The sequence below is a fragment of the Hyposmocoma kahamanoa genome, unplaced genomic scaffold (genome assembly GCF_003589595.1).
Source record: "Hyposmocoma kahamanoa isolate Upper Pololo Valley unplaced genomic scaffold, ASM358959v1 63, whole genome shotgun sequence".
Taxonomy (NCBI): domain Eukaryota; kingdom Metazoa; phylum Arthropoda; class Insecta; order Lepidoptera; family Cosmopterigidae; genus Hyposmocoma; species Hyposmocoma kahamanoa.
This window is the reverse complement of record NW_020653851.1, coordinates 21,791,324-21,816,355: the sequence shown is the minus strand read 5'-3', so window position 1 is coordinate 21,816,355 and position 25,032 is coordinate 21,791,324. Positions and strand designations below refer to the sequence as shown.

The window sequence follows — 25,032 nt, the reverse complement described above, 5'->3', positions numbered from 1 at the left end:
ACCTGCTGCTGCTGTTCGAAATCATTGTACAGGTTCTTTTATTTTTTCCTATCTAAGTGTACAGGGCAAGAGCAAGTCAAACTTGACACAAGATTTAAATCCAACTCTATGCCGCTTACGATAAGAACGGTCCAAAGTACAAAGTGTTAACCTTGACGTGCTCTTGACTATACGGATAATAACTTTTTTTACTTCTCTTTGACAACATCAAACAACACCCTTCTAAACATAAAGAGCTAGAGGATGGAAAGGAATAAAAATTTTCCTTTTCTTATTTAAAAAAATTAAAGTTTCTTATTAACGTCAGCTTCGTATAAAATGCATGTATGATAGAAAATATATTAACCTGAAAAGGATTGAAAATATAAAGGAATATTATAATATATTCAACAATATTTTTAAAAACTCAACTGACATATGATCAAAAAATCTTCTGTTCAAGACAATCTTTTCCGCTGGTTGTCAATATGTTTAAAACTTGAAGTGTGGGCAAAATTTTTGGTTATTTCTGCGTAATTTATGTAGTCCTATTTAGATGAAACCAAAAACACCAGAGGGCAGACATGTATTTTACATTTTAATGTCGGAAGAAATATAAAAGGCTAATGAAGAAACTATGCAATACATTTAGAACCCTTAGACATACTATTACCTAAATATGGACCGAAAAAACCAGACAAGTGCGAGATGTCCTGCACACGAAAAAATTTGAAAATGAAAATGTTAGGTACTAGCTTTTGAGCGGCGTCTTCATTTGCAGCAGTTTATGTGAGGAACATGATCATTTATCCAGCCAAATATATCCAAAAAACTAAACTTCCAAAATTTCCTATAATATACAATACAGGCAGAAGAGAAGGAATTGCGATTTTAACAACATACGACAACTAGGTAAGTAGAGTTGGAGGTCAGGACTAAAATCACAACGTTTCCTAACTGTTGTCGTCTATTGTTAATTATTCATAGCAGTTTATAATATAAGTGACAAAACGAAACGGTATAAATGTTGCAATGCTACAAGGCGTATTTTACACGCGCCGACGACGCGCAGATGACCCATATAAACTTTTGTTTAATGTACAATAAAACAAATTCAGTGGCGTCGTAAACGCGCGTCATTTGCGCGTATATGCATACGTGCCGCAGACGCGCTGTAGTCGCGCGTATGTATCGTGCATTTTGCTTTAAGATTTGCAGCAGGCAAAACAATCTAAACGGTCATATTTTTTAATGATTGGTCCTCTTTCTCTGAGACATAAAATAAATTAAATCTGTCGATATTTTAACCTGTTCTGAGCTACGCAAAAATGTTTGATTTTTATAAATTAACTTTGTTAGTTTTATGTGGCCTAAAAACGCAACAATAAGACAAATTAGCATTAAATATGCCATAACCAGATCTTGAAGCCATGTTTGGCTTCAAGATTTAGTATTATCCATAATCCAAATCCAAAATCCAATCCAAAATGTTTTTGTTTGTTGATATTTATTCTACATCGAATTTGGCTAGTTTGTTATACAGACCACATAAATTTTTCTTCCGTGGTTATAATTATTAATACAAAGATCGAACGGTTAGAATAAATTCCTTCGATTCGTCCGGATTCGAACCGACGTCTTCCAGCAAACCATGCCAGACGCTGTGCCAACGACACCACGGAACGAAACAGCGGACCTCACGAATTTCTCTATGAGCTTGTTGTCGGATCTTTGTATGTATTTGGTTTTAAACGACTTTTTAGCCGTAGCGCTATCTATAAGAAACCTATGAAAGTATTTCGTCACCTACGTGACCTACCTAACTGAGGTCCCGTTATGTATACGAAAATTAAACGTTGTTTTATTTGATTTTGCTTCAGCACCGAAATGCCAATTCGAAACGGAGAATTCGAAAGCCCTGTGACTGCAACACAATACTGTACCTGCTCGGAACTAAAAAAAGGCATGCCGCAAGTAGATCTTAGCCCTAAAGGAGAATTCATATATATCCTCTTCGCATTAACTTGCCCGTATACATTAAGAGACCCAATTATACTCGTTAGGGGTCACAATCGACACAAAACCTTTGAAAATCTTTATAAAGAGGTGAGAAAAGTAGAAATATGACATAAGAGACAGATTGCGGAATAGTTGCCGAAGTAAAGATACGTAAATGCAAAATAATTGCGTTCGTCTGATCCCTTGTTGTATTGTTATTACTAAAGCATTAGTTATGAAATTTATGTACCTATAAGATATTTAAGGATTCACTTGGAAACACGATTACTTGTATCGAGTCCTTAGGTTTTCGCGATGGTTACCAACGTTTCGGGCCCTTTACAGGTCACGGTTGACTGATTCCATGGTCAGTCAACCGCGACCTGTAAAGGGCACGAAACGTTGATTTGTTTGAAAAAACAAATATACCTACGCTATATACGCACGCGGTCCACCCCTGTCCGCTTTAATCCTGCTTCTGCCGTCGGATGTGGAGGTTGTGTCGCTTGTGATTACACATGGCTTTAAAAACGCATGTCACTCGCACAAGTAGGTACACTGAGCGCATAGAACATCTAAAATCAATTAGCACTAGAAGCTCGGTGCCCTCCGCGAAGTCACGGAAGAAACACATGGGAAGGGCTGCTGCCAAAACTCACATTTTGAATGTTAATATAATTTAAACTTTACTCTATAGGCATATCAGGGAAAATTACCATACCTATATTATTGCAAGTTAAGACGTCTTGATTTTATATTGAGTTTAATTCAACGTGCTGCCATCTAGTGGCAATAGCTGAATCACGACGAACTATTAATGCCTATAAACATTCTCCAAAAAAAGTCCAAGTTGCAGCGTTGTATGGTTTACTTTCGTTTCTTATACCAAATAATAATAATAACGCACACACTCGACATAGCCCCGCAATAGGGGAACCCTGTGTCGCGAGTGCCATGGACACACACACAGACAACCACAAATTACACCCAAACTCACATACTCACTTAACGATGATATGAAACACCGTGAAACACCGAAATGGATAACATTATAAGTGCGGAATTTGGTCTGCAAAAATGATAGCATTTTTGCAGACCAAAATAGCAAAATAAAGCATTTTATCACGGTTTTTGAGGTTTTGTGCGAGATTGACATAACATACTAAGCTAAACTTTTTTTTCATAATACCAAATGACGGGACGTACAAATCGTGCACCTGGTGATAAGCGACACGCCTATCCATAGCAGTCAGAGCCCTCAGATCTTTGCGATTTAAAGCTCTGAGTTGCACTGCAACTGTTATGGACAGGCGTGTAACTTACCATCAGTCGCACGACTCGTTCGTCCCGTCACTTGACATGATAAAAAAACCCTGTGACATAAGTTGACAAGCCCCATGTGCCTGCAATTTCACCAGCACTCATTGTAATTGTAATTTCACTTACCCTTCAAAACCGGAACGCAGTAATGCTCACATTGCTGACTGGCGACGGAAATAAGTAAGGTGGCCGTACTTCCCTGGACGAACTCTCTCACTAGAAGCTCTACTGCTACAAATAACTGCGTGATCTATCGGGACACGTGACACTAACCACTACTATTGTATTTATTGTTCTGTGTTCGACTCTATGATATCTGTCTCTTTTTATATAAATGCATAAGTATAACTTTTAGAAATTAGAAATGAAAATATTTTACGGATCGCTTAATAATTGTTTTGTCAAACAAACCAACGTTTCGGGGCGTTGATTATGCTCTGTCCACATAGAGGCGGCCGGGAATTTTTATAATGTACGAGTTTATATGATATAAACTCGTATATTTAATCCCGCGGCCCGAACACTTCCGCGGCCCGGCCGCCTATGTGTGGCCAAAGCATTACGACTAAAGATGTTACAGTCATCAACCAGTTACGTCCTACATTAATAATAATAATTCATTTATTTCATTATTATGATGTCACTTAAATATTTAAGCTTAATGCAAACCTTCCTATTCTGAACTATAATTACAAACGAAATTGTTTACTTTAACATCTCTGTCAGCCGTGAGCCGTGACTATGGAACCTGCAAAGGGTCCGAAAATCAAATGAAAACGAATATTTCGGACATTCATCGAGAACAGTTAGTAACAGAACAAGAACAGAACTTTAAATCGCGTTAATATTATAAATATATTTTTATGTCTATTAGTACACATTCCGGCCAAGGGCTCATGAAAAGAACTCCATATCAGCTGCTTGATTTTGGTTACCTCTCCCGCTCGGATACTGAGTCTCTTCCGAGTCGAGACGAATAATTGCGACTCACAACTGGCCGATCGGAAACTTTTGACATTTCAAATCGGAGCAATAGTTGATTGTGAATCATTGACTTACAAATAAATGGACGACGGGTCTAATACAAAAACCACGAAAAAAATGACCCAAGTCAACCTATTTAAACGTAGTGACATGTAAAGGAATATGAAAAAGCTAAAACGTTGAATTTAAATTATAATGTCATCGCAGTACTATCTAATTTTGCTTGCTTCGCTGTCAGTCGAACAAACGAAGACTAGAGCATGAATGACGCTCTGTATACGATTTTAACGCCCTATAAGTTCGGACGCTTTTTAGCGCGGACCCGACGTCCATATAATTGTAAGTCAATGATCCAAATTTACAACCTTGATAAAGAATTTAAAATAAATATAACGTTTTGCCATGTCCTGAATAATAATAATCACTCTTTATAAGATACGAGTTTGTGAAAGTAAGGCATCGAAAAAAGAATTGACTTATTAAGAATTTATTTTTTAGGTAGTGAAAAAAGTGAAACCAGTTTGCGGTCACAAAGTGATGGGTGGTGGCAAAATTAGGCATAATGCCGTCAAAAAGACGCTCCATATCTTCGGCACGTCAGATGTTTATGACAAGGCTGATCATTCATTGACGGCAACCCTAGTCAAGGATTCATATCCTGGATACGTAATCACGGCTGAATGACGACGAAGAATAAAAAGATATTTGTATACACACATATTACATCAGTGAATAAAGTTAACTATTAGAGCTAAACCCTAATGTTAGTTTTTATTTTATTTATTTGGCACAACTACAGAATATAAACTAAAAACTTAACTATAACAGGTAGATCATAAAAAATGTAAGTAAATTCGTATTCCTTTTATAGCTATACACAACCATTTGAGCCCTTTTTAAGTTGCAAATTAACTTCCTACTTAAAATGAGACATTAGGGTAAAATAATCTTACTACAATTCTTAAAAGTAATAAAAACAGAAATAAAGAAAACTACACAGAAACACAACTCAATAACCGTGAACAGTTATTCATAAATGTTTTATGACTCTGAGAGATCATATCTACATCTCTACAAATACCATTAGAAGTTCTATACATCCGAAAGATAGGGCTACTATATGTGACATTATTGGTACAGCGAGGTATCAAAAACAGTCCGAACACGCATGTTGCCGATCCATGAGACGTGGTCTAACAGTTCACTGGCGTCCAAATTATAATTAATAATTTTATACAAAGTAGATTCCTGCAGTACCAGCCTAATATGTAGAGGATTAACCTTAAAAAATTTGAGTCTCGCCTCATACGTCACCAGTTTACGTCCAATTTTAGTGCATAAGTTCCTAAGTAGTCGCCTCTGGATAGCCTCGATTCGGTCAATATGAATTTCATAAGAAGGAGACCATACTACTGAGCAATACTCCGAACAGCTGCGCACAAGGGAAAAAAACAGATATAGAAATGGTCTTACCAATCTTTGAACGAATCCAAACATTTTGTTAGCCTTTGCTACAATGTGATCAGATATGAAAAGCTTAATTTGGAGCCAAACAACACTCCAAGGTCATTAGTACCGTTATTCCGAAACATCCCGAACACTTATTTTATTGGAATTAATTAGCAGAAATAGATTTATACTAGGGTTTATTTGGAAGTTTATTTAAGTTTTAAGAGTTTATTTATAACTAATTGGAAGATTTAACGATCGGTACTCTCCAATAGGGATGCCGCAGACGAATCATTCGCATATTTTTAAATATCTGGTTCCGCATACCTATGTCATCCGAATCAATCATGCCGAATACTGCCCTTACCATCTCTAAGAGTATTGGGATACTTGAAGTCGACATCACAAACGAAGTCCAGTTCCGGAGTCATTTGGAGAGCTAAGCTAAACTGGCTTCAAAAAAGTTCTGAGGGCTCAATAGAGCGAAGCAGTATTTCGCACCAGGTCATCGACTTTTGTTATATAAAACACAACTACGGCCCCATATGGAGTAGTGCTCGCATCTCTGGGCAAGAGCTTCCAAACACCAGCTTGATCCACATTACTCCATCCAACGTAGGGCTGTTCGTATTGTCGACGATCCCAAACTCGCAGAAGGTATGTAGGCCCCTTAGCCTACATAGAAGCGTTGGCTCTCTGTGTGCGTTCTACCGTCTTTATAATGAGGATGTGCTCTGAGGAACTTTTCGAACTAGTGCCACCGTCTCGTTTCTACCATCGCACCTCCCGCCAAAGGAATAGAGTCCATCCCCACATCTTAGATGCCTGGGATAGTAAGACCACGCGGGCATCTCGTTCGTTCCTTCCTCGAACCTGCAAGATGTGGAATGATGTTCCTCCTGAAGTATTTCCTTTGCGTTATGACATGGGGTTCTTCAAAAAGCGTGTTTTTGCAGGGCTCTCAAAGCCTGGCAACGCATAGGCGGCTCATCTGATGTTGCAAATGTCCATTGGCGACGATGACAACCTCCTATCAAATGGCTCCTCTGCTCGATTGCCTCCTTCTTTACATTAAAAAAAAAACGGTGCACTAAATCGTCAGGATACTAGTTCTAGTGCTAATTAGCCAAGCAATCTAGAAATTCGCTCGATTTTGTGACGAAAGACATCTTGATCTACAAAAAATACGATATCGATCGTCTGCTTCTTAGGCATTTACTTGATTTTGTCTCGTTATACATTTTGATCAATAAAAATTGGATGTCGATCATCTGTTGCTGACAAAATCTGTAGGTCCTTAGAGAAACCAGGTTCAGAAGTCATCAGCAAAAAACCAGCGACAGTGACACAGTATCTTTGTCATCAATTTACCCGAAAATACCTTCACACCAATAGTCAGTACAATATTTTGGGTTGTGTAGTCCAGCTAGAAATCTTTTTAGTGTCATCTTGTCTGTCAGTTTGTATTAGAGTTCTCACGAGACAAACCAACAAACAAACCAACCACAAACAAACAAACAGACAAACAAACCAACGTTTCGGGCTCTTTACATGTCCAATGGTTACGGTTAACTGGTGATTTTATTTATATTATAGTAGATTGAGCTGAGTTTTAAAAAATTTCTCGATAAACTCGAGAACACGTTTTTTTTCGAGATCATTCTCGAGACTCGAAAAAAAAAGTGTCAACAAACCGGGTGCCCTAGTTTATATGTCACAGCCCCTTTACTAAGGCAATGATATTATACTTGTAAACAATTTATGCTCACTGCTCTAGGCATATACCTATTACCCTGATGTTTGGTGTGAAATTAATGACCCAAACAGAGAAGTCAAAAGTTATCGCTATACAAAAAAAATATTGGATAGATTTTGGATCAAGATAGGGAAGTGCTACAAAATTTCAATTCCCGCCTAGCCCATTTTTGTTGGAATTGGTTTGGATTGACGAGGATGGGTGAGGCGAGAATTGAAATGCCCGCACGGTCTCGAGCTCGCTTGTTATTAATATGGCTATTAATTGTGTTCGCGATCCATCGCGAACACAATTAATAGCCATATTAATAACAATCGCGAGATTGTCGTGCGATTTGAGATTTTAAAAAATATGTTGTTATAATTATTAATACAAAGATCGAACACTCAGAAAAAACACTCAGAAAAAATTCCTTCGATCCGGTCGGATTCGAACCGACGTCTTCTTGCATACCGTGCCAGACGCTATACCAACTAAGCTACGGAACGAACCAACGGACCTCACGAATTTTTCTATGTGCTTGCGTCGTGTGTTTGTACTTGGTCTTTCAACAACTTTTTAGTCGTAGCGCCATCTATGAGAAATCTTTGACAGATTTATCACCCAGTTAGTACCTTTACAGCTACCAGTCCTGGCGATGAGTGTTCGATCTTTGTATTAATAATTATAACAAACTAGTGGAGTAATTTCACAAAAAATAATTGAATATTTCAATTCAATAAAAATTTAATTAATATGTTGTTATCCAATTTTTCTGCCGTTAACATATTTAATCATAATAGTAGACGGAACATGTTACTTCAGCCGCGTATTTACCGCTAGATGAACTGAACAGCACTGAATCTTCTCTATCCACAATCATTTAGTGGAAATAGGCCGGCGAGATTTCAATTCTCGTCTTTCCTCGCCTCGTCACGCCTCGCTGGTGGAAAACTACCATAAGACCTCTAATAAAATAGCAAGAGCACGCGTACTATGAATGATATGATGGTGTAAGCTGAACGGCATGATTCGAATACGAATGTCAATGGAAAGAAGGTAATGATAAATACAAGAATTATACAACAAAGGACAGTTAAGAACGACGAGACGAGGAGAGACCACAATCACAGAAGATACCATTCGTAATTTTAAATCCAGACAGGATGCAAACGGGTTCCTAATTTTAGTATCCTTGCAACGTTAACAATTGTCTAAACCCTCCGAAACCTAACTCCTTAATCTGGAATAGTATTCAACCTTACTCAATGTAAGGTCTCAAATAAAGGCAATAGCTATATATAATAATAGTATAAAATATACGAAGCTATGATTGAAGCGCGTAAAATTTTTAAAGGTAAGTTGAAGTGGTGTCAAAACCACCAAGATCAAATAAGAATGGATCTAATAGCGTCACTTCACTCAAAATCGGACTTTAAGAATTTTTGGAAACATACCAATAAATTGAAGGCTGAGCCTAGTATTCCCGTGAGTGTCGATGGGGTGTCCAATCCTATCAATATTGCAAATATTTTTAAAAATCACTTTGCCGTCCAATCTCCTCTGGGGCATCCCAATCGGAAGTTTGACGACGTTAGGAATCGAAAGCTGAACATTTGAACAACATTTCTCACCAAAGACATAAAGCGTGCCATTTTTAAAATGCGTGGTGGTAAGTCGCCAGGTCATGACGGGCTTAGCGTAGATCACTTGCGGCATGCCGGTGCACACCTCCCACGAGTGCTCACGCTGTTATTTAACCTATGTGTAAATCACTCGTACCTACCTCCTGATATGTTGCGGACTCTGGCGGTGCCGATTGTCAAAAGCAAGACCGGGGATGTATCGGACAGGTCAAATTATAGGCCTATTTCGTTAGCTACGATAGTAGCAAAAGTGCTTGATAGTGTGCTGAACTCTTATTTGAGCCGGCATGTAAAGTTACAGGATGCGCAGTTCGGATTTCGGCCCGGGCTGTCAACAGAAACTACTATTTTCAGCTTGAAGCGCACTGTTAGGTATTACACTGATAGACAAACTCCCGTCTATGCCTGTTTTTTAGATCTCTCCAAGGCATTTGACTTGGTTTCGTATGACATCCTCTGGCGGAAACTAAATGATACTGGGCTGCCACCGGAGTTGGTATCTCTCTTTAGATTCTGGTACTTGAATCAGGAAAGCCGTGTGCGGTGGGCGTGTGAGTTCTCGGATCCATGGAGCATGGAATGCGGGGTGAGACAGGGTGGCTTGAGCTCACCCCTTCTATTCAATTTATATATGAATGCGCTGATTGAGGAACTTGGCGGCAAGCAGCTTGGTTGTTTTATTGACGACGTTTAATAATAATAATAATAACGCACACACTCAACATAGCCCCGCACTAGGGAAACCCTGTGTCGCGGGTGCCATGGACACACACATAGACAACCACAAATTACACCCAAACTCACGAGAGAAATAAATGTAGGTCATACAAATATTTCTCCCGGCCCGGGAATCGAACCCGAGGACCTCTGCGTGGCAGTCCGGTATGGTAACCGTTGGGCCACGGAGGCAGTTAAAAGTCAATAATTTCAGTTACGCGGACGATATGGTGCTGCTGGCACCTTCAGTTAGCGCACTGAGAAAGCTGCTTAATATACGTGAGTCCTACGCGGAGTCACATGGTCTAGCTTACAATGTTAAAAAGACAGTGTACATGGTCTTTAAGGCGGGAAACAAGTGCCCTACAAAAGTAGGACTTGTACCACCCGTGTTACTCAACGGTGTTACTCTTAAAAGAGTATTTCAATTTAAATATCTTGGGCATTTGGTAACCGAGGATCTTAGAGATGATGCGGATATGGAAAGGGAGCGCAGGGCATTGTCAGTTCGGGCGAACATGTTGGTTCGAAGGTTTGCTAGATGTACGGATACAGTGAAGATAACATTGTTTAAGGCATTTTGTACATCACTGTACACGGTAAGTTTGTGGTTCAAATATACCCAAAAATCGTACAATGCTCTGCGAGTCCAATTTAATAATGCATTCAGGGCACTGTTGCAGCTCCCGCGCTTTTGCAGCGCTTCGAGCATGTTCGCAGATGCGCGTGTGGACGACTTTGATGCAGTCTGGCGAAAGAAAACTGCCTCGCTGTTGAACAGAATGCGCGGGAGCTGTAACGGCATCCTGAAAGCGATAGCTCATAGACCTGATTGCCCGATGATGTATACTCGCACAGAGGCCAATTTCATTGTTAGTTATTAAGTATTAATCTAGGATAAGCTCTACTAACATTAAAATGGACCTTAAATGTTGTCTGAAATAAATAAATTATTATTATCATTATTATTATTAATAGGAGTTTATTGGACAAGGGACAATGTTTCTACAATGGTTGTAAGCCAGCAAGCTTCCACTGCGGGTAACCTAATGAACCTTAATTCGGCTAATTCTTCATGTACCATGCTGATCTGCCACGCAGAGGTCCCGGGTTCGATTCCCAGGCCGGGAGAAATATTTGTATGGTCTACTTCTCTCGTGAGTTTCGATGTAATTTGTGGTGGTCTATGTGTGTGTGTCCATGTCACCCGCGATACAGGGTTTCCCTAGTGCGAGGATGTGGGTGTATGTGCGTTATTTATCACATTTTTGCGTTGTCCAGAGAACTAGTATTGTTTTTTGTCCTAGTGTATAAGGAAAATACCTCATTATCTTTACTACTTTGAACCTTAGAATCTCCCTGAAGTGCCAAAATTTGTAAAGGTAAAGAAAATTAGGCTTTGAAAAAACCGGAACACCATCGCCATGAAGAACAGAAAAAGTGCATACTTCGTCGATTTTTATTGACGTAATGAATAAATTCTTCTTTTATTATAGGAACAGAAAAGATGAAGATCCTCTGATTTTTGGTTATTCTTTTTCCTTGTCTTTTTGAACGAACATTGTTTTAGACACATTAAGTTTGTTCTCTTTGTTAAGAATCATAAAAAAATTTAATAGGTACACTACATTTTAGTCACTTTCATCTTTCTAAGTCTTTGATCATGTCATGATTACGGTTAGCTGAAGTCTTAGAAAATGGAAAAAAAAATGTCAATTTAATAATAATAAAGTATTACATAAGTGGCTCAAGTTTAATACTAACGTAGTAATACTAAAATTAACTTTTTAACTTGGTATCTTTGGTCCAACTTTCTGTACACCTAGGAACTGTATTAAATGTTTTTCTTCGCAGCAAAATCCCTGTACACAATGTTACATGAATAAATAAAAAAACGAAAAAATGAAAGCAATAATACATAACGGTATGTAGTTCTGCTGCGAGCTCAAATATTTTTTATTATTTGTGAGAGAAAATTCTTGCGACATGAGTATATCAAAAGAACCATGCACCTGCCCGCTTCTCGACAATGTTTCCACAGTAGACATTGACGATAATGGAAGCTTCAAGTATATCCTCGTGAAATTAAAATGTGGGCATAATAATCACGAGTCTTACCTCGTGGTGGGACATAACAGGCATCAAAGTCATACGGATATTATAAATGAGGTAAGTATGATTTATAAGAATATGTACAAAACGCACGTCCTTACCGCACGTAATCACAACCAGGGTTCTTGCTGATGCTGATCTTTTACACATCAGCGGACGCTGATGCGTATGCTGACTTTGTGTATTTAAAAAAACGTGAACCACATGAAAACAGCTTTCTATTTTCTTTGGTATTGTAATAATCTTAGAATAATAACGCATAGAATGATAGTTTCATATCAAATGAACTGTCACAAGTGAGGCAAAAATCAAATTCATGTAGGCTAGTTTTAGTAGTAGGTTAATTTTCGGTTTTAGTGAATATTTATATAAAAATACAAGTTGAAACGCGTTACTTCCTTGTGGAATGTGATGTTAGTATCTATTTTGTTTGTCTGATGTATTTTTACACTCATTTACCGCACATTTCGTCATTTTTAGCTAAAATTCTTGAGCTGTTCGCGGTGCAAGGTGACCTTAAGCACTAAATGCCCGCCCGCTCGTGTAGGCCCTTTGGGCGCGCTTCAATTTGCCTCACTTAGCGTGTGCGGACTAGGTTTCTATGCGTTATTATTCTAAGGTAATAATAATAATAATACCGCCTCTCCCATTTCAAAATTCAAAATTAATCAATCAACAACAGTTGTTATTTAAGATATTAGTAGTTGACTAATCAACCTGTTTAAACTAACTACTAAACTAAATCAACAAGACTTAATTTTTCAGGTAAACGAAAAAACGAAACCAGTAGTTGGTGAAGCGGTTGGTGGTGGGATGATTGATCACGATCCTGATAAAAAGACGATTCACATACATGGCACATCAGAGAAGTACGGCACGGGCAATCACGCCACCGCGGCTCGTATGCTCGAAGATGCATACCCTGGCTACACAGTCACTGTCAGTGACTAAGTGAAAGGACTTAAAGATGGACATTTTCTCACTGCAACTCCGATCGTTTTTCAATGTGACTCATAAGAGAAGTGTAACTTTTGTAAATGGACCAACTGCTAATTGCGATAGGTACGAGACAGCGTAGTCGTGAGCTTAGTACCTATTGGTACACCAGATGTCGCGAGTACCAAAAAGGAGTTTTTTTTCACTAATTTGTTTTACATTGACTATGAACACATGGCTCAAGGGACTTCTATCCAAACCAAAAAGAAATATCAAAGCTACTCTAATTTATAGTGATAACAAACAAATCAGACTAGATGGCGCTTATTGGACAGATTTTTATAGACAGTGCCAGCTATTCTTTTGTTTTGTTTAGGATTAGTGCCATCTACCCATATTAGGAAGCGTTAATTTATAAATTAATTTGTAACACACAATACCAGCTATTGACACGCATACTTGTAAAAGTTTCGAAAATAAGTTCATAGCTCATGATCAATATTTGAATAATATTACAAGGCTTAGAATAATAACGCATAGAAACCTAGTCCGCACACGCTAAGTGAGGCAAATTGAAGCGCGCCAAAAGGGCCTACACGAGCGGGCGGGCCTTCAGTGCTCAAGGTCAACTTGCACCGCGAACAGCTCAAGAATTCTAGCTAAAAATGACGAAATGTGCGGTAAATGAGTGTAAAAATACGTCAGACAAACATAAAATAGATACTAACATCACATTCCACAAGGAAGTAACGCGTTTCAACTTGTATTTTTATATAAATATTCACTAAAACCGAAAATTAACGTACTACTAAAACTAGCCTACATGAATTTGATTTTTGCCTCACTTGTGACAGTTCGTTTGATATGAAACTATCATTCTATGCGTTATTATTCTAAGTTATAAGGAAAAAACTGACTTGTTATATCGCCTTACTTTCTCAAGCTCATAACATAAAAATAGTGATTATACAGGAGATCGCAAAACTTTCTATTTATTTTAAATTTCTTATCATGGGTGTTAATTCGGATGAATCAGTTTAAAAATAAGTAAAAGCCAATGTTTGAATATGAAGGAAATGTGTCTGCAAAACTTGTATATGCGATCCATTTTTTGCATTTCAGTAAATTTGTGCTTTAAGATACGAGTTTGAGAAAGAAAGGCGACGATATTTTATAGATATCCACGTCCATTTACATAATGTGAACTACTTCCAGGCTATTTGATCAGCGTCATCTAGAGTAACACGGAATTTTGACCTTTTTCAAAGCTACGTAAATGACATATGTAGGTGAACAACAGGAAGAAATAATTTTCTTCCTGTTGTTCACCTGTGGTCGACTCCAGTGAACCAACCAGATCCACGGGCAAAAAGCGGAGATTAGCAACCCTCTCGAGTAATCGGTCCATGCCTGTATATTGCATTTACTAACAACCAACAATGATTCAGACTTATTACGTAAACGTGGCCGAGCATCGAGTATATAAACAGAAATAGAGACGACATTTTATTTCATTTGTTTGAAAACTATTCTGCCATATCATTACTGTGACAACTGCGTTCCGATTGGCCAGCCCGAATTCGAAACAATTGACGGGTGTCGTCAATTGTTTCACTTCAAATCGACCAGTTAACTTTCCTATAATGGACAAAAATTGCAAAATTACATGTTTAATATTTAATTACAGATGAAATGTGATTTTGTTTGTTTTGTAATTAGATGTTTTGCTGTTTTTCTCAACACCACCGAATGGAACAGCACACGATTGTTAGAGATGTTAAAGATAATATCTCTAACAATGGTGTGATACAATAAATACAGAATATTTTTGGAATATACGGAGACGTACTCATGTCAGTTGCTGGTCTGACTTTGTTTCAGTGCAAACGAGAGTTTGATGTTTATTAGTGACGTATCATTTACGAGTTCCCAGCAATGTATGGCCCTTATTTCGTATCTATTTCTGGTTATATACTTGATGTGGCCGAGTTCTGCCCCACAATAGTACAGTGTATGCTTTCGATACAATAAGAAGTTTTTTGTATACAAAATGCAGGTCGTGAAGGAAATATCCTACGCCTACCATCTAGAATGCCACTCACACACTTACGGAGAATATTTTTAAGACTTACTGGGCTCTTTGGTATAATTCACGATAAGATACTTTAGCGCATCAAGTATATAACCAGAAATAGAGACGAAATATCATTTAATTTGTTTGAAAATTATTCTGTCAAATCATTACTGTGAAACTGCGCCGATTGGCCAGAATAAATTCGAAACAATTGACGGGTGTCGGTCGTCAATTGTTTCACTTCAAAACGACCAATTTAACTTGAGCTTTGCTATAATGGACGAAAATTTAAAAATTACATTTAATATTTCATTACCGATGAAAAGTGATTCCGTTTGTTTTGTAATTAGATGTTTTGCTGTTTTTCCCACACCACCGAATGAAACAGCCCCCGTTGTTAGATATTATCTTTATTACAATAAATGTACAGGATATTTTTGAAATAATCGTATCACTCCCACGGCGCTCAAGTTAATGGTTAACGACGATTCGTCGTCAACACGACCTATTCATTGTAAACGTAGTATAAGGTACAAAATAAATCTTAATAATCTGCTAACGACCATTTCTTTTTATTCCACGTCCTCCTCACCACTAGATTCCCTTTTCACTACCGTAAAACCTATTTTTAACAGACTTTTAAAAAAGTTAGTTCTCAATTTGACTGTTTTTTTGTATGTATTTACGCGATTATTGGGCCGGCATTTGGGAATCGATTATTATTATTTTTTTGGAAAGAGGATGCCTCAGTATTGGTCCCATTTAAATTTTAAGAAAATATTCTACCTCGTAACGGTGCCAAACTAGGTGATGAATCCAGTTTCGCGCGCTTGCCGGTAACCAATTGTTAACTGTTTTAGTTTCATTTGGTAAGTATGTACTTAATAAGCAAAGTTTGAAATCGGTTCCTTTTTTTTTTAATAAAAGTGATAGATCAATGTTATCGAGTAGTTCTATCCAAACTAATACTTATTATAAATGTGAGAGTCTTACGTTTTCACACTTTTTTTGTAGCAGTAAGGTTCCTCGTGAAAGATATCGTCCAGAGAAGTATTGCCACCTTACCTATTTCTACTGTGTTCCAGTTTTGATGGATAAGGGAAAGTGAAATAAATTACAGGCACATGAAGAGATATAGGTATCTATACCTTCAAATACTTGATTTTTATTAAAAGAAGAAAGTCTCATAAACACAATATTTAAAAAGATATGAAAAAAAATTGTTGAAGATTTGGCTTGAAGGATTTATTCCGATGCCGTAAAACTAATATTTTAGAGAAAGAAATTACTCTGTCTTGGCTGTGTGGCGCATCAGTGCCTTTGCCTTTTCCAATGGAAACAAGCAGTACCAAAAAAAAACATTTTTTATCCATCCTAGAGTCGTATTCCAGAACTCTACTCAATGCTCAAGTCAGGACTTGAGTATGATTTCAAGCACTAGAAATCATACTCAAGTCCTTGCCATTAGGGTCGTATTTCCAGTGCTTGAAATCACACTCAAGTCTGCTCAAATCCTGACTTGAGCATTGAGAAGAGTTCTGGAATACGACCCTAAGAATTTTACCCAAAAGTGACCACCTGGAAGAAAGCGTACTTTGTGCAGTGTTGTCAGGTGTAGACCTAGCAGAGTAGTGTTTTTCCAGTAGATTTATTTCGAATTTACCTCGTATTAATTTTTAATTATATTTTAATATATCTACCACACTTTGTTTTAAATAAATAAACAGAAAATGCAGGTCACTATATTTTTATTATTTTACTAAGCTCTTTTATTTCATCCTTATATCTAGCAAAAAATTTGAGGCTGGTTAAAGTTTTCCGGGGAATAAAGTACCAAGCTCCATACTAATTCCGTACGTCTTTTTACCAAATTATAAATATATATACTTATGCCTATCTGTTTGTTCCCATTATTTACGTATTTTATTTATAACCCACTTCCCTGATACATCTCGTATATCAATATTTTGGAACAAACGCATAGGTACTGCGAAGTGCCAATAACAAACTAAATCTCATTTTGCATCAGTCACAGATGTTACGCATTTCTCATCAAAACAAGAATAATATAATGAAGAGGCTGTATGTATCTTTGCTTACACAAATAAATGGATAAAAACTTATTTTAAAAAAAATCATCTGTCATTTCATTCTCTTTGTAATCTATGCATTCCCTGATCACTACCTACCGATCGATCGAGCCCCAGATTTCCCATTCATTTTGTAAACATTCTTGTGTTATCTAGAAAAATGGTGAACGTATACAAACAAAAAAAGAGAAATAAAACAAAATAAACTTATCATAACAGCATAAAATACCTTCTCCGTTATGTATCATACACAAAACCTATTAAACCCAAATAATATGGTAAAATAAAACCATAAGGGGTGTAAAATGACCTGTGTGCATATTTACAGTAACAATTAAACAGTGTCGTACCATGCCCACCATAGGATGCTTTTGTCCTATTTTGACAAATATACCTAAAGTAGACATAGATGAAAATGGAACTTTTAAATATATCCTTATAGCTATTTCTTGTCCTAGGCATCCAAATGGCTCGAACCCATGCATTACGGTCGTCCGGGGAGGACGTCGATATGATTACCATTCTGACATGTATACGGAGGTAAGAAATATTATCATTAAACAGCACCAAATAAATCTAAGCTAAGTCAGAAGTTATCAGCGATGAAGAGGTTTCATCCCACCTTGAACCTCTGCTAGAAATGTTGCATAGCTTAGCTTAGGCTTTTATCCAATTTACCATGTGCCGAGTGCTCTGAAGAAATATTCAACCATATCCCTCTCTCCCCATTCTTGCTGCGAAACACGCGCGCTGGCCTCCCTACCTAGTCACCGTTTTACAACTTGCCGTATAATAAAAAAGTGGTTACACACATTGACTTTTAGTAGAGGTGCAAACGCGCGTTCGTTAAATGCACGATGGCATCGCTACACTTGCGATTTATAAGCGATTGCATCGATGCAAACACGCGACTGCATCGATGCAAACGCGCGATTGCATTGATGCAATCGCCTATAAATCCAAAGTGTAGCGATGCAATTGCGCGTTTGTATCTATGCAGTCGCGCGCTTGCATCGCGTTTGCATCGCTGCTTAAAATCGCGCGCGTGCGTAAAGGTAGACCTCGAAAGGGTCGCCGAGCGATGGCCGCGCGAAAACTTTCTTCTCGTGTAACTGGCGCTTAGGCTACCACGGTTTGTTGTATAAGATTGGATGCTTATTTACTTCTTTGTAATATGTAACATATGATGTTTACTTCCTCCGGGCCGAACGGTTACCATAGCCATTAAGTTTTACAAATTATTTTATTTATTTTAAAACTTAATGTAGCGTAAATTGGAGTGTTTTCTTTGTAAAATTAAAATTAAGATATTTAATTAATAACTATTGTAACTATAGTGAAAAAATAGGGTGGTTTGCATCAATATTAGACATAACTGGTTGAAGACTGTACCACCTCAGTCAACCGTGACCATGGGACCTGTAAAGGGCCCGAAACGTCGCCGTCGGTTTGTTTGAAAAAACAAATATATACGCGATTTAAATCCGGAAAAATAGTTTCATTACCTATTCAACAATAATTTGTGAAATAATGATCTAGGAAATGAAACTATTGATCGCGTATATTTGTTTGAAAAAACAAATACACGCGCTTTAAATCCGGAAAAATAGTTTCATTTCCTATGTGTAACAATCGCGAAAACCTAAGAACTCGATAAGTAATGATCTTTCAACATTTTTTTATAAATTTACATTTTTTAGTTTCATGTCTAATAACCTCTGGCAAGCCGTTTAATATGTATGGAATACGTTTCTTTAAGGTCCTATCTCCATAGTTGTTACTTACTCTTGGGATTACAAATTTACCAGAGGTCATCGACCTTGTATTATAGTTGTTACCAACCGTACACAACAACGAGTGCCGCACCTCTGCACTATGGTTATTGACAGCCAGAAGATATTTATGTTGTAAACTTATCGGAAGAATTTTACAAATTTTGAATAATTTTTAGTACAGTCACCATTACATTTAACTTTTGTTCTTTTTGTTTACAAGAAGTTTTAAAAACTTAATTTGCATATTTTCTAGCCTAATGATTTATTTTTAGATGACAAATATAACACGTCTTAAACCGTATCCCAAGAAATCCCTGGGCGGTGGCTACATTTATTTTGATCCAGAGCATAAGATTATTCACATTTATGGCACTTCGATTGGTTTTGGCCCGGCTGATCACAACCTTACAGCGAGAATATTAAGAAAGGCATATCCTGAGCATATAATAACTACCGCAACCCCGAATGAATGGTGGCCTGACGATAAACACGATGGCAAATATGCACCCATACATTACCCTTGGGAGCTCGACAAAGAGGGCCATTTCAAAAGACGTTATTACGGAGAAGATTAAGACACCTAAAGCATGTTTGGGCTAAAGATGTTGCGTTGGATGAAATAATAACTTGAGTTCACGTGGAAACCGAAATGTTTTAACAAAAACACATCTATTTTAATAGAGAATAGAGACCATTAATCATTGTCCAGATACATGGACATTTAAGCAGATGATTGGTCGAACCGGCTAAATTTTATAATGTAAAGTACCTTACATCCCTAAACGGGAAGGTTGCCATGGTGCCAGGCTGCCCCTGTGCCATATACGGTGCAATACCGACAGTAGAAATTGATTGTGATGGTACTTTCAACTACCTTATGTTCGATGTATGGTGCCCGCGGCATAGTGACGGCAGGACACGGTGTGGTAAAATTATAAGAGGTTCTAAACGGTTCCGCTACCATTCAGATGTTCTTGAAGGGGTAAGAACTCTTAAGTAAAATATTTTTGGTCCGTAGAGTATTTTCATTTCTGTATCAAACCTGTCCCTCCACCGCATGTGGGGCTTCTTTAATGATAAGCGTCCTGATTTTGATTATATCCGGTAGTCTCGAAATCAGATGGGTTTCTGAGCGAGAAGATGAACCTGATTCCTACTATAATGCATCTTTCTAATTTGTGAGTTAAATCACCTATTGTTCCGATTAGAAATGTCAAAAGTTTCCGATCGGCCAGATGTGAATCGCCTTATGCGCCTCGACTCGGAAAAAACGCAGTTTCCGATCGGGGGAGGCAATTAAAATCAAGCTGCAGGTGGAACTAATAAATTCCGAAGCACATGCTAAAGTAATTTTACGATTGTAATATTTTTCCCAATAGTTCCATGTACTCAGTTCCACGTGGATCTACTGAAACCTAAAAGCTCCATATATGAAACTAGTGGGAATTAGTTTAATTAGAATATCAAATCGGCAAAAATTGTGCGCCCAATATTTATTAATAAAGACAGATCACATGTGAGATCTTGATCTGCACTTGAGATTAATTTATTAATATGGGAATGTTCCAAACCTAATTTCAAATTAGGTTTAACAAAAATTCATTTGGTTATATTTAGTAATAATTGGCAGCTGCAGTGCAATGTTAACAATAAGAAGATTACATTTACGCAATATGGGTTCTTACCACGGAAAATAAGAAGTTATTTAAGAAACCTTTCGCCAGTGACAATAATTTAGTGAATAGGTAACCACGAAAGTCAAAATCTAAGATGAAATTAATAAGAGGACGCGATTTCGTATCATTTTTTTGCGACTTTTTGTAATGTAAATACATAGGGCGCACTATAAATTTCCGGAACTGGCCACTTACATAAACAATATTTATAAAGTAATTACAACACTTGAAAACTAGAAAGGAACTCTATAAAATACAGTTTGTTTCATCTGACTGTCACTTGTTTTCACATTGTGGCGTCATTTTTGAAATTGGTTGTCTACATCACCATGGATTTAATTCGTGAAACTTTTCGTAGTATAATTTTCTACGACTTTAAGTGTAATTGAACAGCGCAGCGGAGCTTCGCTCGGCTTCAAACTGCTTTTGGCGATGAAGCACCATGCAAGACGACTATGTATAGCTGTTTACAGAATTCAACGCGGTCGTGTGAATCTCAGTGACGAATTTCGTGATGGTCGCCCGTCCACTGCTGTCAACAACAAAAACATCGATGCTGTGCGCCGTATGATCAAAATAGACAGGCATGTGATATTATCATATGCCATGAGATTCGGGCATCTTTAGGCATAGGCATGAGTCAAATACAATCAATACTACATAAACATTTGGGTGTGAAAAAGCTGTGCTCTCGGTGGATCCCACACAATTTGACTGATGCTCAAAAACAGATCGCGTCACTTGGCGCAATGCCATGCTTACCAAATTCAACGAAGGTGCGTCATATTTAGTGTGGGACATAGTAATAGGTGACGAAACATGGATTTATAGTTACGATCCCAAAACAAAACAGCAATCGAGCGTATGGGTCTTTCGAGATGAGCCGAAACCAACCAAAATGGCGCGCGTGCAAAGTTCCTCTAAGCGGATGATTGCTTCTTTTTTTAATAAAGCTGGACACGTGGCTACTGTTGCGTTGGAGACTCGTTGTACCTGGAGTAGTGATTGGTACACGACCATTTGTTTGCCGGAACTTATTGACAAACTTCGTAAAAATAACCGTAAACGTCGTATCATCTTGCGCCACGACAATGTCAGTTCTCACACGGCCAGACAGATAAATGAATTTTTGAGGGGGAACAACGTTGACCTTATGTGCAATCCCGCGTGCTGTCCCGACCTGGCACCTTGTGACTTTTATTTATTCCCAAAAATTAAGAACCAGTTACGCGGTTAACGATTTTCATCACCTGAAGTGGCTGTCGAAAAGTATGAAAAATATGTTTCAGAGATTGTCACGGAGGAGTGTCATTAATGTTTTCAAAATTGGTTCATTCGTATGAAAAACTGCATTAACGCTAACGAAGAATATTTTGAGAAACAATAAATTCATTTCTGACCATTTATAGTATTTTTTCTTATTCATTCCGGAAACTTATAGTGCGCCCCACGTAAATATTATATAAGAGACTACCTGTATAGTTACTTATTTAAAAATTACTTAAAGAACAAATTAGACGAATAATTTCCAATATTTGTCAGTTATTCTATATACTTTTTAAATTGTTTCTTCAAATTTGTAATTGACTTTGTGGTACAATAAAGTGTTTATCTCGTAGTAAATAGACGATTTCCTCTTTAATTATAACTGACATTGAAATAAAACACACAGGTGACAATTGAAGTATTACCTCTAAAGTGCGAAGCGCTCGGTGGAGGCTTCATAGAGCATAACCGTCCAAACAGAAGAATTCACATCTACGGTACCACTATCGGCTTTAACCAAGCAAATCATAGGCTCACAGCTACTTTAATCAAAGAATCATTCCCTCACTACAATGTTTCTTACCTTAGGCCAGGCCCTCCTCCCAATGTTATATATGTATGAATAAATAATTTGCCAGATGCAAATAAAATATGAATTATTTTGTTTTATTTGGATCAATTTTGGATGGGTTCTCGCCCTAATTTTCGTGGAAATTTTTATGATTTAAGTATTCGAACATAATATCGTGAAATATTCAATTAATATTAAATAATATTTCACTACAATTTCCTAGTATAAGACAAGTATGATAATTCCACGCCCGCCGCACACGTGCGTTAACTAAATACACCTGAATTAGTTCACCTTGCTGCATTAAGTACCACCCTCACTCCTCTAAAAGAAAAAAGCCAGGGGACCTGACCCCTAAACCAATATGACACCGATTTTGCTTCACGACTGATGACGACAGAAGGAAGTGGAGAAGTTTCTTCCGACGGAAGACCCGAGGGCAAAAGTCCCCGCACTCATAAGAGGATGCTGATAGTGACTGAGAAGGGCAGCCCAACCCAGAACGCACGCACACGCGCAAAAGTGAGCACAGCACGACGGGAAAGAGGCGGCAAGACCGGCAAAACCGCCAACCCAGGTCAGACCATTCTCATGGCCACAACTCGCCTTCGCGGAGACGTTAAGGAGGAGTGTTCACCCCATCGAACGCGAACTGCGCAGCAGGGTCTGTCGAAAGGTGACCTAAGCTAGACTTAGAGGAGGAAGAGGCGCCTGCGGAAGATAATACCGCAAAGCTTTCCGCGGAGGAGTCTTATGCCGGCAGGAAGGCGGCCACTATCTTTGAGGTTGCCCAGAAATCTCGATCGTTAAAGGGTCAAAAATTGTCAAAAGTCTAAAAGAAGCGGCGACCGCTTTGCAGGGGGCCATAGAGGCTCTAGCGTTAAGGACTAAGTCAGAAGAAGCACGCCGCCTCAGAGCAAACAACGGTTGGCTTAGAAGGAGGTTGAAAACCTCAAAGCAGACCTTGCCGCGCACAAACGTGATGCTGGAGACTGGCGCGGAGGCACCGCCCGCTCCTCCGACGACAGTATTGGATGAGGAGATATTGTAGGAACTAAAACACTCGATAATCACCTCGATCGGCACCATGGTGCCCGCCCGACTTGAAGCAATCCAAGATCGCTTGCTCCCCCTGTAATCTGCCGTCCTCCTGTGGCAGCTGACAGACGGAAAGCAGTCGATCCAGATGAGCTCAGAACTGCCAGAGCCTCAGTTCCTTCTGCAGATCGGAAGCCCGCGGAACCGACGACGAAACCCAAGCCTTCGAAGCCACAGGCCCAAGGAGAGTTAGTGGTGCCCGCGGTCACAAACCCGGTGCCCAAGCCGGTGCCCAAACAGTTGTCTGACGAAGTCAACATCCGGACTGTTGTGTTCTCTTACTTCCTCTGGTGCCAAGGAAACTGTTTTACCATTGAACGGAAGGGAAATAAAAGAAGGAAAAGGAAGAAATCTGACGATAAGCACACTAGCGACACGCCTGTGCCCAAAAGTAGCTGCTGATGGCACGTTGCAGAGAGTGGTAGCCAAGGCACCATCAAAGCCCAAGCTGAAGCCCCCGCGGTCTGTCGCGGTGGTGATAAATCTTTCGTACATTTTATGTATAAAATATAGATATGTTACATATCTATAATGTAATGTATAATCACTAGGATAGACCGGAGGCAAAAGTAACGGGGGGAAATTGAAACATTGTCTATATTTCGAAAACGGTCAGTCGTTTTTACGCGTGTGTGCTGGTACCTACTCCTCAGACTCGTTCGGTCTTGTATTTAGGCAAGCGCCGGCGACGCGTGGTACGATAAACTATTAAAGGTCATTTGTATTTCCGTGTCTCCAAAGTTAGAATATATTGATTTTTAAACACAAATTATTAGACTTACATGTGTTTAGAATTTACATGTGTAAACATGTAAATTCTTCGTTAGAAGTCTAATAATTTGTGTTGTCCTTCAATCAATCTTTGATCTTTTTTGATTGTGGTAATATTACTGTGTGTATGTATTTTAGAGTAGTTTTGAAGATAATTAATATTCTTCTCTAATACGTCCACTGGTGCAGTTGTAACACATATTCCGGAGGCAAATGTGACGTCACAATTGACCGACTGTTACAATTGACCCTGTGAGCATTTTTAAAATAATATTTTTTATTGTTTTATAAATCGACCAAATCCAAATAGTAAAGATTTAACATGTATGTTAGGTATCCAGATTTGCACATAACATACATACCTAAAACGTCAGGTCAATGCACTTGCATTCGCGCACTCCATTGCATTGCAACGTGACCGATGCAACACTCGTCATTTTAATTATAATTATGAGACACTTTTCGGCTCAACGTTCCTAACATCAGACGTAGACTAAATTCCTTTAGTTAAGATCTTTTTCGTATAAGTACTTTTAGACATAACGTACCTAATTTCGGACGTTCTCAAAATTATTTAGTTTAAGAAATACCTTTGTGGAAATTTAATATAGTTATTCATCATATTTTCTCGTCTTTACTTCATCTCCACTGCGGCCACCCTATATAATTTGTATAACAAATAAATTGTTTATTTACTTATTAAATAGTTCTTTGCACAGCACAAACGTAAAGAAAACACACCTTTTAATTACAGCATATTGGACATTGTGAAAATGCTTTAGTACATTAATACTATATAATACAGTATAACTTCATTTGCACCGCAGGCAGAGCA

At 38.2% G+C, this 25,032-nt stretch overlaps 3 protein-coding genes, 1 long non-coding RNA gene and 1 pseudogene across 5 annotated transcripts; all 5 read left to right on the top strand.

Annotated features, from left to right (window-relative positions):
- The first annotated feature begins 530 nt into the window (after positions 1-530).
- Positions 531-5,037, top strand: LOC113230533. 2 transcript variants are annotated; one of them, XR_003310503.1, is made up of 3 exons: positions 531-727; positions 1,860-2,085; positions 4,780-5,037. It is a non-coding gene; the product is annotated as an uncharacterized LOC113230533 (long non-coding RNA). The 2 variants fall into 2 exon arrangements; XR_003310502.1 differs by having other exon boundaries at positions 531-891.
- Positions 5,038-6,077: 1,040 nt separating this feature from the next.
- LOC113230048 lies at positions 6,078-6,753 on the top strand (annotated as a pseudogene).
- Positions 6,754-10,055: 3,302 nt separating this feature from the next.
- On the top strand, positions 10,056-10,712 carry LOC113230047. The gene is made up of 2 exons (XM_026463777.1): positions 10,056-10,427; positions 10,512-10,712. The coding sequence occupies exons 1-2, from the start codon at positions 10,056-10,058 to the stop codon at positions 10,710-10,712; spliced, it is 573 nt and encodes a 190-aa protein (XP_026319562.1).
- Positions 10,713-11,814: 1,102 nt separating this feature from the next.
- LOC113230046 (14 kDa phosphohistidine phosphatase-like) lies at positions 11,815-12,970 on the top strand. The gene is made up of 2 exons (XM_026463775.1): positions 11,815-11,997; positions 12,706-12,970. Exons 1-2 carry the CDS (start codon positions 11,815-11,817, stop codon positions 12,889-12,891), a joined length of 369 nt encoding a protein of 122 aa, XP_026319560.1. The 3' UTR covers positions 12,892-12,970.
- Positions 12,971-17,170: 4,200 nt separating this feature from the next.
- LOC113230480 (14 kDa phosphohistidine phosphatase-like) lies at positions 17,171-22,339 on the top strand. Its single transcript, XM_026464426.1, has 3 exons — positions 17,171-17,580; positions 19,088-19,797; positions 22,164-22,339. Exons 1-2 carry the CDS (start codon positions 17,392-17,394, stop codon positions 19,388-19,390), a joined length of 492 nt encoding a protein of 163 aa, XP_026320211.1. The 5' UTR covers positions 17,171-17,391; the 3' UTR covers positions 19,391-19,797; positions 22,164-22,339.
- The last annotated feature ends 2,693 nt before the right edge of the window (positions 22,340-25,032 follow it).